Below are 13,509 nucleotides of genomic sequence, written 5' to 3'. Positions count from 1 at the left end.
TTCAGTGCGCCAAGTGCAAGCTGCATATGGGACCTCAGTTCATCATTCCTTCTGAAGGACCAGACACTCAGTATGATTTTCCAGTCAAACTAGGACCAAAGGGCGATAGCAGGGATCAAACCAAGACCCTCACAAACACTGTATCGGCAGGTAAGTGTTTTAACCATTCTGCCACATTCCCCCCTCCCTCCTCCATCATCCTCTTCAAGGACAACAGACACAAAGTCAATGCATAAACACCCCACTGAGAAAGTACAGCAAGTAAACCAGGTCATGTACAAAGTGAACAGTGAAGGACAGCCCCCCCCCAAAGCAGCACAGTGTGAGGACTGACCTGTGTCCTGGCAGTGGTGCAGCGGCTGTGGGGAGAAGCAGAGTGCCGTGTCCAGACCAAAGCCCACCGCCAGCGCTGCCAGGCATTGCAGGTACTGACTGTGCAACAGCTGGTCGCCTAGCAACACCGACGGCTGAAACATCAGGTCACCACATTCCAACTGTTATCCTGGATTCGCAGTCAGCATCTGATTGATGTAAGACAGAAGTAATGTCAAACGGCCAAGTGATGATGTTCACTCAGTGTAGATTGTGTTCCCTTACTCCATCTGAAGTGCTGCACGGACTGGCCTCCCATTAAGCTCTTTGGCACTCAAGCTGGGTTTCAGTCAATGCTTTGAATATGAAGGCTCTCTAAATTAGAGTAAATGGCGTTAATTAATCAAACAATGACCCACTGTGGATCCATGCAATAACACTCACATGGATGTCTGCTTGATGTCATTTTTCTCAAGCAGTGATTGTTGAAGCCTTGAGAAGTTTGACAAGTTGTCAAATACATTACTCTGAGGCCATTCACCACATGCATTAATCATATCAACACTGCATGTTCTCACCCATCAGTCTCTCTCTCTCAAGCTTGCCTTCATCTGCTCTGATTCAGTCTCATGAGTCAACCTGCTTCCTCATTCTCCATGCCAACTAATGTCTGTTTCACACACACACTCCATGGCAAAACTGGATACAAATGCTAGCAACACACACACATGCATGCACAGTGCAGAAAAAAAGACTCAGGCAATAATCACACACAACAAAACATGTGACAAAACCACCTCACTTTTTCATGTGTGAACTGGTCCTGAAGCATGGAGGGTAGGCGCTGCAGCAAGCCTCGGAAACACGGCGCCTGATGCAGGCCCACAATGCCCTGCTGCTTGAGGTGCTTGCGTGCGATGGCCATCACCCGGTTCTTGAAGAACATGTCAGGGCTGTAGTTCACCAGGACCACATCCTGAATGCAGAAAAGTAAGAGCTCAGTTCAGTTCAGTTACTCAAGGAGGTGTCACTGCGTTCAGACAAATCCACATACGTTACACCACATCTGCTAAGCAGATATCTGACCAGCAGCATAACCCAACGCGCTTAGAAAAGCAAGACAGTAGTATAACTAAAACAACATCATGAAAACAAACAACAACAACCAGAACAAAAAGACAACATCTAAAAGATCAGTATCATGTCTTAGACACAGACATGGAAAGCTATCATTATCACATCTTCAAAATATGTGGATTAACAGGGCCACTGGACAACAAACAAGACTGCTTGTCTCCTTAAATGGCAAGCATTTTGTCCAAAACAGGAAAAGGCTTAGCAGTTTTATATTTAAGTATATTCAAGCATGCATAAAAAGACATGTGCACACAAACACACACTGACACACACACACACACACATAGATGTGCAAACACACACACTGATGAATGCACACAAACACAATCCGCTTAAACAAAGATAATTCCAAACACAAATGCATAAGCACATATCATTATCACATGCTTAGGCCTGAACAATTCCGGATTTCCTTGCATGAAAGACAGGACTGCATCACATGCACACAAACACGCACACACACACACACACACACGCACGCGCGCGCGCACACGCACACATGCACATACACACACACACGCACACACACACCTTGGAGCGACTGAAACAGGAAGCAATGGTGCGATCACAGAACCAAGACAGACCCCTCACACTGCCTGTGCCTGTGTAGGTCTGTAGCAAGCATCCGTCCTAAACAGTCAAAAACACAAAACTCATCAGTAACAAAAGAAAGAACAACTTTTTTTTTTCTAATTTCCAAATGCAGAATCATTATTCGTTATCATGATTGTCATTATTATTATCATCAAGGGATATTTCTGGAGTACATGACTACAAAACAATGCACGGTACAATGACGCAAAGGCTTTTTTTTTTTTAATGATGCATGCAGGTATTTTGAGTAGTATAAAGACCTGCACATTAATATAAATACATTTTCAAGATCAAATCACAAGCAAAGCAGACAGCTGAAGTTCTATTCTATCTGTCACTGTTGATTACTGAAAACAACAATACTCTGAAGTTGAAATCAACAATGTGTGATGGGAACAGCAGCCAAGTGTGCAAAGTGTTGGACTTTCAAATCCTGACCAGCACCCAGTGGGTGACACATCAACCAGGTCAACAGATGTGCAGAACTGCTAATGCCTGAACCCTCTTCATGTGGACACAAATGCAAAACATCGAACATGCATGTCAGTGTTCAGTGATGGTAACAAGAACATTAAATCAGTAAATACAGACTGACCCAAATTCAACAGCACTAAGTGACCTTTCAACGACAGTGCTGCAGTTGTTCAGTGCCATCAGGATGGAACCAATCATGACCAGAGATGCCAACCCCTGTCCAGTGATTGTAGGAACAATCAGGAAATTTGGTAGGAACGTTTTGAGTTTGGAAGGAACACTCGGACTCTGAGCAACCCACCCGGCACAGATGCTGTTTGACCGAGACGCAGCTTGATTAAGCCATGTTCTCTCTTGTTTAGGCAAACAATTAGACTGACTGTCCACTCAGTGCTGTTTCAATGTAAACATGCATGCGATTAGCTGAGCATCATCACACGAGACCAAGGTTACTAGTGACTGTCCTGGCCTTGTGATCAATAGGTCAAGAGCGTCTGGGTAATGTTACGAAAGGAAAGCATGTGACCATGCTGTGTAGCCAAAAATGAAATCACCTGATCAATTTTGATGTTGGCGTAACCTCGGAACAAACTGCGATCAAGCATAACAAAAAATGGCGAAATCCTAACAGCTGGCATCTGTGCATGAGGAATGACCTAGAAATCAAGGAGGCAGACCAACCTGCAGGGACCAGATGTTCAGCCAGCCCTTGGCACAACCCGAGGTCAGCATGAGGGCATTCGGGCTGAAGCTGAGGCAGGTCAAGGACACAATGTGACCTGTGAAGGTCACCACCAGCTTGCTATGTAGACGTTTCTGTTTGACCGCCTTGCTCTCTCGGAAGTGGGCATCCTCAAAATCCTGAGCAAGAAAGAAAACAAAGATAGCTAGACTTCTATGAAAGAAGATGAGTTAATATCTCATTCTATTATTTTCATTTTCTTCACTTGGCTTGACAATCACTCTCAATCCTTTTGTATCAGATGCAAGTGCACTTGTGTACTGGATTTTTGTTTTAATCGATGTGATGTGAATGCCAGACTGCTGCATCAATCCAAGAACACATCTGCTAGCAGTGAGTTCACACAAAATTACTGGCAACACTTTTTTTTTCTTTTTTTTTTAATAGTTGGTGCTGTTGTTTTCTGATGCTTCAAGGAACTTTGTGTCCTGACAGATGAGGGTGGAGGACAGGGGTGAGGAAGGGGTCCTCCTGGGCCAAAACCTAAGGGTCCAGATGTCCCAGGTCAAGGGGGTGGGAAAACTGGGGGGTGCGGGGGGAATGGGCGTCTGATGACCCAGACAATGGACAGACTCAGCAAGGCCATGTCAGTGGGGATGACTTGGACTGATGGCTGATTGGACTGAGATATACTCCTATCTTATTTCAGCCTTGCTGAAAAACTTTTGAGCTGAAAGAAATTTCTGTGCACTGGCTTCCAAAGTAGGAACAGGAGCCTTGTATTGGACATACTCATCTTTATTTTCAAAGCAACTGAAAATACTTTTTTTTTTCTAAGTCAGCAGCAATGCTGTGTGACACACAAAAGGGCAGAAAACAGACTCAGGCCAGTTAACACTGTGAATTCACTGCTAAATGTCACTTTTTCATGTCACCTTTCAAGGCATCAGTCTACCACTTTGTTTGTACCATTCAAAGTTGACTGAGAGTAAACGTCAGATTCAATAAGTAAAAAGAAAAGAACAAATAAAAGATTTTGTCAGAACAAAATGAAAATCCGTAATAGTGTGTTCTCTCTCTCTCTCTCTCTCTCTCTCACACACACACACACACACACACACACACACACACACACACACACACACACACATACACACATACACACACACACACACACTCTCTCTCTCTCTCTCTCTCTCTCTCACACACACACACACACTCTGTCTCTCTCTCTGCAGAAATGTCAAAGAAATGTGCTGGCTGACCTGAGAGTCCATACTCTGTGACTTAGGCAGGAAGGTCTTGGCGTGACTAGTGGGTTGTTCAATGGTCCACACACACACTTTGCCTGTTTCACAGCCCCTGCATAACACAACCAAAAACTATACCTCATGCATTTAAGCTGGATTATTTAAAGATCCTGCAGATACACAAGGTTTTTACATATCAAAACATTGTTCTTGTTCTTGTTATTTCAATACTGTTGCTGCTGCTGCTAACAAAGAACATATGAAGCAAGCTGTTATCAACCAAACTATGACTATGCTTGTGCCAACGCAGACACCCTATGCTCCTATGCTCCTTAGCGAAAAGCACACATGACACTCCACAGTGACAAACACATAACACACAGTTGTCTCATGACACACCACAGGATCCACAACTGCACCCAATGACATAATGACAGAATGTGTAGCTGCCACTCAATGATATACAAGTGCCCCACAACCGTACCAAAAAAATCACAATGTTGAGTCGCTATCACTGATTTCTCTGGCTTCTCATGCAATGATAGCAACAAATCCACTACTGCACCCAGTGACATAATGATAGAATGTGTACCTGCTACTCAATGATATAGCACAAAAGTGCCCCACAACTGTACCAAAAAACACACCATGTTAATCGGTTTGGTTTCTCAGGTTTCTCATGCAATGATCACAATGAATGTACTTCCTGAGTGAGAAGTCCATTTTCCTGTTTCTCTTCTCCATTTTATGTTCTTGCAAACATAATCATGTTGAAAAATTGTGACATCATCCGTTTTGTTTGGCCACGATCTGCTAGTTCCAAAGTTACTTTCAAGCTTCATCAGGTTGACTGTAATCTGACTGCACTTGATTTATGACTGCACCTTGATTCAAGGCATTTTCGTTATCTTCTTTTAATTTAGAAGGCATACCTTACAGACAGGAGCACCATGAAGAGTCAAAATTACAGTACTCAACTGCCCTCAAGAGCTTGTAAAAGGACCCACGGCAACAAGAGCTGACCCTGGCAAAATTTGTACTAAAATCCACTCTAATACACAGGTGTGTGCCTGCGTGTGACTAAAGCCTACACTGAATGACACAGGAAATGAATGAAGAGCACCTAAAGGCAAATGTCAATCAGCTCTATCCAGGTAGGCAGACTGTTATGCACATGACTGTGTTGTGAAGCGCTTAGAGTTTGGTATCAATAATAATAATAATATTAATATTAATTATAATAATAACAATAACCATGACCTACCCAGCAATCATCAGTTTCTTCTCCTCCCCAATGCCGGGCATGACACACCAGTCGAGGGAGGTGACGGCGGCCGGGTGGTCCAGCTCAGCAGCACAGAACAGCCCCTCCCCCCTGTAGGACCACACACACAGCCTGGGGTCTCCACTAGCCGCCGTGGCCAGGACATGGCCCGTAGGGTCCCACTGCAGGCTAGTGATGGCCGTCTGGCCGTCACACACACACACACACACACACACACACCACATACATGGATCACTTGTTCACCTGTCATTGTTGTTACATGCACAGATTATTTATTCACCCATCACTACTGCCACGTGCACATACTATTTATTAATATATCAGTTATTGCTTTGCTTTTTCCCCAGTTATATCGGGGCTGAAAAAAAAACACCCTGTAAACATTAGTCGCATATAACTTGATTTTGTTTTTTCCACCATGGAAAGAAAATCTGGCATGAGCAGTCATATCCATACACACAAACATAGGACATGCCTGGGACGTTGACCATACCCACATATTTTGTTTTGTTTTGTTTGTTTGGGGACAAGCTACAAACTAACATATTCATATGTCAAGCTTCAAGACTTGTGCTATGTATAAAGTATGCCAGAATATTATTGTATGTTTAAGTGTTTACATATCATCATGAATTTGTTTTACAAACAATAAACAGATTTTTTTTACACTTTCTACTTTTAATCATAAATTGTTATGTATGTGTATAATGTATATGTCTAAACACAGCACAGTTGGAAGGCCTGAGAGGACAGAGAAATCAAAGGACCTGCCAATGCAAAAAAAAAAAGTTGAAAGAGAAAGAATAAATCAAAGATTTTTTCCACCAGACTCACAGAAAACACAGACTCCACCAACAACAAAACAACAAGCCAGACCAAATCACCAACATCCTCCTCCAGCCCCACACATCACACATCAACAACACACCTGATGTGCTTCCACCCTGACTGGCTCCTCAAACTCATTCCTGCTGCACAGCACCAGTTCCCCGTCGTGGTAGGCCACGGCAAACTTCCGGTCCTCGTCAAACCAGGCCAGCTGCGTCACAGGCACTGACAGCCACCACCACCACCACCACCATGACACAGTTAGTCACACTGCTGTTTGTTTGTCAGAAAAGCAACATCATAACATGTGAACTACACTTCACCTCTCCACTGATGTCTCGTGTTAACACAGTTATGCTCTTTGATCATAATTTAATGATGACTGTATTCAGTTTTTCTTCTTCTGCATTTGTTGACTGGAACTCCCATGACAATGGGGTTTTTACATATGTTACTGTTTTCATCCACCATTCTGACAGGCATACTCTTGTTTTCAAGGGAGTTCATGCTGGATATCTTTGTGTTTCCATAACCCCACCCAATGCTGACATGGATTACTGGGTTTCTAAGGCCCGTATTTGATTCTGGTGCATGTACATATACACAAAGGGGGTTATGGCACTCTCAGGTTTGCACATGCATTGACCTGAGAGATTGGAAAAGCTCATCCGATCTATAATATACCCCAAGTACCACTACCAGTATTCTCATTCTACCTGAAATACAACCCACACACCACTACCCGCATTCGAACCTAAGAACTTCAGACTAAAAGTCCAAAGCACCTCATCACTCAGCCATCAGACTGACTAAATGACTTTTCACCAGACAAGTCACCTGAACTTTCTATTCCCACCACTCACAGCTCAGCAACTCAAACCTCCTTAACTTTTTCCCTTGCAAAGATTCCTTTCTTTCAAAACATGTACATTACAATCAAAATAACAAACTTATATTTCAAGCTGACAAATATACATACACATATACCTACACACATTCATACATGCATACATACATACATATAGATGGAAGAACAAACAGAGACAGACAGACAGCATGCTTGTGCAACCAAACTTTAGCAGTGACTAAGCTGAAATCAAAAAAGTGTCAGCCACTGCCAAGAGAGATTGTCATGATATTAAAAAAAAAAAAAAAAAAAAAAGTGTCAACCAAGAGAGATTGTCACAACGGCAGTGTGTCTCATTCACACTACTTTCATCGCTTATGCATTTTCCACAACAACAAAAAAAACATTCATAAGCAAACCATCGCTGTTCCAAGTCCTTGTTTCTGACCACAAACAGTGACGGAGGCCTGTTCTGCCCTATACAGCTGGCTACTCACCATTCCTGTAGCAGTGTGCCAGCTCCTTGCACCTGAAGGTGGAGACGTCTATGACGTCGATGGTGGCCAGGGAGCCATCGTGCCGGCCGACCAGCAGGGTGTCCATGTTGAGGCCCAGCCGTCCCTCAATGCCCCGTGACTGGGGCCAAGCCAGTGCCGTCACATACTGCTGCTGGATGTCCAGGTGGCCTTTGCCCCCTGAAAATGATGCCAGCCAAAGGTCTTCACTGCTGTGCTAGTTGTGCTGATCAGAGTTGTGGTTACTCTTGACCCATTCAGGGGCAGGGAACAACAAGTGGAGGGGTGGGGAGCAAGAAGGGCGCAAATATGTGTGCACATCACACACACATGCACACACACACTCAGCCATACACACACACACAGCCATACACACACATGCATGCACACACAAACACACGCACACACACACAAACACGCACACACACAAACAAACACACACACACAGTCTCTCTCTTCTGACAGAAAGTCAGCCCTCTGAGACCAAAAATCCTTTTCAAAGAACAAATCTTTCTTCATTTCTTTTTTTAATGAAGTCTTAGATTTTCCAAAGAACAAATCTTTCTTTCTTTTTTTTTTAATGAAGTCTTAGACTGAAACTTGTCAACACAAGACCTTCAAGAAGTAAATACAGTCCAAAATGAACTTTATTCTGTAGATACTCCAATACCCCACCTGCAAAGTATAAATGGTGTAGAAACTAATTATGAATGTTTAAAAAAACAAAAAAACAAACATGAAATAGTTACCATGACAACCACGATCAGTGCCTGAGACAATAACAAACAAAATGAGAGGGGAGGGTTTGGGGAGCCAATCAGAAAGAAAGAAGGCTTTTGACGAGATATGGACGGCAGGAAACAGTACAAGACAACACAGAGAGGGAGCCAACAATAAAAATATGAAAGAGCTACAGTGGCAACTACAGAAAACACATCCAAACAGTGACAAATACAATATATATATAGACAAACAGCACATCCTAACAGTCACTACTACAAGAGACACAGACACAAACAACACATCTGAACAGTGACTACTACAAGAGACACAGACACAAACAACACATCCAAACAGTGACTACTACAAGAGACACAGACACAAACAACACATCTGAACAGTGACTACTACAAGAGACACAGACACAAACAACACATCTGAACAGTGACTACTACAAGAGACACAGACACAAACAACACATCTGAACAGTGACTACTACAAGAGACACAGACACAAACAACACATCCTAACAGTGACTACTACAAGAGACACAGACACAAACAACACATCCAAACAGTCACTACTACAAGAGACACAGACACAAACAACACATCTGAACAGTCACTACTACAAGAGACACAGACACAAACAACACATCCTAACAGTCACTACTACAAGAGACACAGACACAAACAACACATCTGAACAGTGACTACTACAAACAACACAGACACAAACAACACATCTGAACTGTGACCACTACAAACGACACAGACACAAACAACACATCCAAACAGTCACTACTACAAGAGACACAGACACAAACAACACATCTGAACAGTGACTACTACAAGAGACACAGACACAAACAACACATCTGAACAGTGACTACTACAAGAGACACAGACACAAACAACACATCTGAACAGTGACTACTACAAGAGACACAGACACAAACAACACATCCAAACAGTCACTGCTGCAAGAGACACAGACACAAACAACACCTCCGAACAGTGACCCCCAACACAAAAGCTACAGAAACAAACAAACATAAAACGCGACGCTGCGACCAATACAACCACCTCCGATGGCCCAGATGTTGACCATGAACTCGTGGCTGGCGGCCAGCAGACGACCGCTGCTGTTCCAGCACAGGTTGCTAAGGTGACAGCCGTCCAGTTCCTCCGCCCTCATGTCCTCCCCCCGATGGAACACGCAGGTCTGCTGCAGGAAGGCGTGCGTCTTGTTCGGCAGACTCCACACCCTCACTGTGCCGTCGTGGCCACTGCGTCAGTGTTATGAGAAAGAAAGAGAAGTGAGTGTGTGTGTGTATATATACATATATATATATGTATGTGTGTGTGTGTGTGTGTGTGTGTGTGTGCGTGTGTGTGTATATGCGTGTGTGTCTGACTGAACAGCATCCTGCCCTATAATTAATGGCCCCTTTGCAGTGGGCTGTGTGTGTGTGTGTGTGTGTATGCGTGTGTGTCTGACTGTGTTTTTAAGAACTGAACAGCATCCTGCCCTATAATTAATGGCCCCTTTGCAGTGGGCTTGGCAAAAAGCAAAAACATTTGCTTTGAGAGAGAGATGGGGGTGTGGGGCTGGGTGGGGTGGGGTGCAAGAAACAGAGACAGAGACACAGAATGTGTGTGTGTGTGTGTGTGTGTGTGTGTGAGTTATGCATGTGTGGGCGTGTCTGCATTTGTTTTGCTATGCGTTTGTGTATGTGCATGTCGTTACGCTGCTGGTCAGGCATCTGCTTGGCAGCTGTGGTGAAGTGTATATGGAGAAACTAAACTGAAGTGAGCATGCATGCCTGGATATTATGACATGAGCACACCTGTGCATGCATCAATGCATGCGTGGATGCGCATCTGTGCTTGCATGTGTGCATGTGTGCATGGCATGCAGACATTCCTAGGCAGTCTGCTACTGCCATTGTAACAGCACATGACTTGTGCTCACCTGGAAGCCAGGAACTGCTTCTTCTGACTCCAGCGGCAGCCAGTCACCCGATTCTGATGACCTTCCAGAGTGGTGACAGACACCGTTCCAAGGTCACCACCCAGGTCCACCTGCACAAACTGCACCGTTATCACTCAGAATTTTACATGCATAATCTTTTTCCGTTGTTTTTTTGTTTTGTTTTGTTTTTTTATGCATTTAACAGGAATCTCCCAGCCATATCCTTGCATCCGAAAGAAAAAACATTATTTACCTGTGTGTTCTCTGATAGGAAGCACTATGCAGCACTGTGTGCCACGCTAATTTCAAGCAGCAGACAGTGCTGCACACATCTATTGTTCACTATTCACACTCTTCGTCTGAGTGACAACAGTTTCAAATGAACGTTGATCAACACACCATATCTACCTGGTTATTTCTGTGTGTATGTGTGTGTGTGCATGTATGTGAGTGTGTGTGTGTGTGTGCATGTGCATGTGTGTGTGTGTGCATGTGTGTGTGGTGCAGTGTGATGTGGTGCATGTATGCATGTATGTGTGTGTATGCATGCGCATATTCAATTCTCTATGTGCATGTGTGTGTGTGCCGTGCATGCATGAGTGTGTTGCATGCATGCCTGTGTGTGTGTGTGTGCCTCCTCCACAGGGCCATCCATCACCTACCTGGTTGTCCCCACCTCCTCCAGACAGGAGGGACAGGACGGCAGGCTGGGGGCTCTGAGCCAAGGACCGCGCCAGCTGCTGGGCAGACCACTGCCTGTGGTGGGAAGGCATGCGCGCCGAAATGACGCACGCTGACAACGCGTTGATCAGCTGCAGGTGCCAGCAGTTGCTCCCCTTAACAGCTGGCATGGCTGGCAGGGCCGTGGCCGTGGTGGTGGTGGTGGGGGCGGTGGCAGAGAGGGCTGGGCTGTGGGTGTGGGGGTGGGGGTGGGTGTGTGTGTGGGTGGAGGGAGCCACAGTGCTGGTGGCTGTGGTGGTAGGGCTGGTGGGGGCGGTGGGGGTGACTGGGCTACTGCAGCTGTCCGCTATAATACAGTACAGAGAGAGAGAGAGAGAAAGATAGAGAGCAAGAGAGAGAGAGAGATAGAGAGAGAGCAAGAGAGAGAGAGAGAGAGAGTCAGATTCAGATGGTTTATTCATTTTAGTCCTTGGCCCCTCATGAAGGGGAATGTGAACAGACAATATATATAATATCATTTAAAGACATAAAGATTAAAAACAATGCAACAATGGATTTATCAGGTTAATCAGGAACATTATAAAGTATGTATTTCCATATATATATAAAGGCTTTGTAGAAAAACAAAGACAAATTTCACACAGGATCAGGGTCAGTACAATTCAACAATAAAACCAGTTTGAAAAGACAAGGTTGTTGAATATATGTGGGTCAAATAAATGTTGAGAGAGAGAGAGAGAGAGAACAGGTTAAAGTCTTCCTAAAGTGAAAGAAAGAAAAGTGAGAGTGTGTGTCTGTCTGCCAGTACACACGAGCAGAAAACATGGTGTTATTCCAGGCTGTGTAAGTTTGACCATGTTTGAATTCTTTTGTGTGTGTGTCTAAACACTGAAAGGTTCCCACCCTAATGGTATGTTGATCATATGGTGTGTGTTTTGTGTTGTTGTTGTTGTTTTTTTGTTGTTGTTGTTGTTGCTGTTTTCTTCTCTTTTTCAAATCTCCAATGTATACAACAGTGGTACATAAAACACACTTCATTTCTTTCCTTTCTGTTTGAGTGCTGTGAATATGCTAAGATACTGGTTCTTTTCTCCTGCACTGCTTTTCTTCAAGCAGAAGACAGTGAAATGGGCATATTGTTCACAATTCTTTCCACACATCTGCTTGGTTTTCCATCTTTTCTGCAAACAGTTTTAACCAACCAATAAAATTATTCCAATGGCAAGTAGCCATCTGATGTTTATACCTCTAACAACTTGAGAGTACTTTTCACACTGTTCTCATTATCATATTTTTATGATTAATATCAGCATAATTATTCTTTTTTTAATCAACATTATCATTAATCATGCCTGTCCCTCAAAATGGAGTATGGCTGCCTCCATGGCAGGGTAAAAACGGGCATGCACGTAAAGGCCCATTTGTACATAAGAGTCAACGTGGGATTCGCAGACCACAAAGAAATGGAAGTTTAACTATACCTCAAAATTATTACAGTTTTCTACGCCACACACACACATGCACACACACAAAAGAAAACCCTCTTCCTCTCTCTCTCTCTCTCTCTCACATACACACACACACACACACAAAATGACCACAGTTTTCCATGTCTCACACACACATGCACACACACAAAAGAAAACCCTCACACACACACACAAACACACCCTTCCCCCTCACCATACTAACACCCCCCACCCCACCCCCAACACACACACAGCACTCACTCTTCTCCCCGGAGAGCTGTGCCTGCAGGAGGCGGGCGTGCCATCCACCCTGGGTGAGGAGGGAGACGAGGGCCTGCACCACAGTGAATGAGGAGGAGGTGGACAGGTGGGAGGTCAGCACACGGCTGGGGCCCAGGTCCTCCAGGCTGCTCGCGTTGATGCCCATTGCTGCCGACATCAGCTCCTGCACACACACACACACACACACACACCAAACCCAGACTGCCTTCTAGTGAAACACTTCTAGTGAATAGACGTAAAACTGAAGATCTCACCAAACCTGGTTTAAACATGCTGGAGTGTTGGCCTAGTGGTAACGCGCGTCTGCCTAGGAGGCGAGAGAATCTGTGTGCACTGGTTCGAATCCCACTTGTCGCCAGTATTTTCTCCCCCTCCGCTAAGGACTTGAGTGGTGGTCTGGACGCTAGTCATTTGGATGAGACAATAAACTGAGGTCCCATGTGCAGCATGCACTTAGCG

General features: G+C 44.4%; 1 protein-coding gene across 7 annotated transcripts in view; it reads right to left on the bottom strand.

The window, feature by feature from the left end:
* Positions 1-13,509, bottom strand: part of LOC143297446 (putative E3 ubiquitin-protein ligase HERC1) — a 110,402-nt gene that overhangs the window by 23,640 nt on the left and 73,253 nt on the right. For 4 of the 7 annotated variants that reach the window (XM_076609818.1, XM_076609824.1, XM_076609821.1 and 1 more), the window contains 12 exons: positions 13,030-13,213; positions 11,281-11,645; positions 10,619-10,737; positions 9,727-9,932; positions 7,907-8,104; positions 6,663-6,787; positions 5,714-5,916; positions 4,465-4,561; positions 3,199-3,378; positions 1,981-2,079; positions 1,115-1,288; positions 335-467 (listed from right to left, as the gene is read on the bottom strand). In XM_076609818.1, coding sequence (XP_076465933.1) covers positions 335-467; positions 1,115-1,288; positions 1,981-2,079; positions 3,199-3,378; positions 4,465-4,561; positions 5,714-5,916; positions 6,663-6,787; positions 7,907-8,104; positions 9,727-9,932; positions 10,619-10,737; positions 11,281-11,645; positions 13,030-13,213 — 2,083 coding nt within the window. The remainder of the gene's footprint in view (positions 1-334; positions 468-1,114; positions 1,289-1,980; positions 2,080-3,198; positions 3,379-4,464; positions 4,562-5,713; positions 5,917-6,662; positions 6,788-7,906; positions 8,105-9,726; positions 9,933-10,618; positions 10,738-11,280; positions 11,646-13,029; positions 13,214-13,509) is intronic. The other 3 variants (XM_076609820.1, XM_076609822.1, XM_076609823.1) reach the window with 3 other exon arrangements.

This window comes from Babylonia areolata, chromosome 22, assembly GCF_041734735.1.
Source record: "Babylonia areolata isolate BAREFJ2019XMU chromosome 22, ASM4173473v1, whole genome shotgun sequence".
Classification (NCBI taxonomy): Eukaryota; Metazoa; Mollusca; class Gastropoda; order Neogastropoda; family Buccinidae; genus Babylonia; species Babylonia areolata.
Note: the sequence above shows the minus strand (reverse complement) of the source record. Positions and strands in the feature narration are given on the sequence as shown.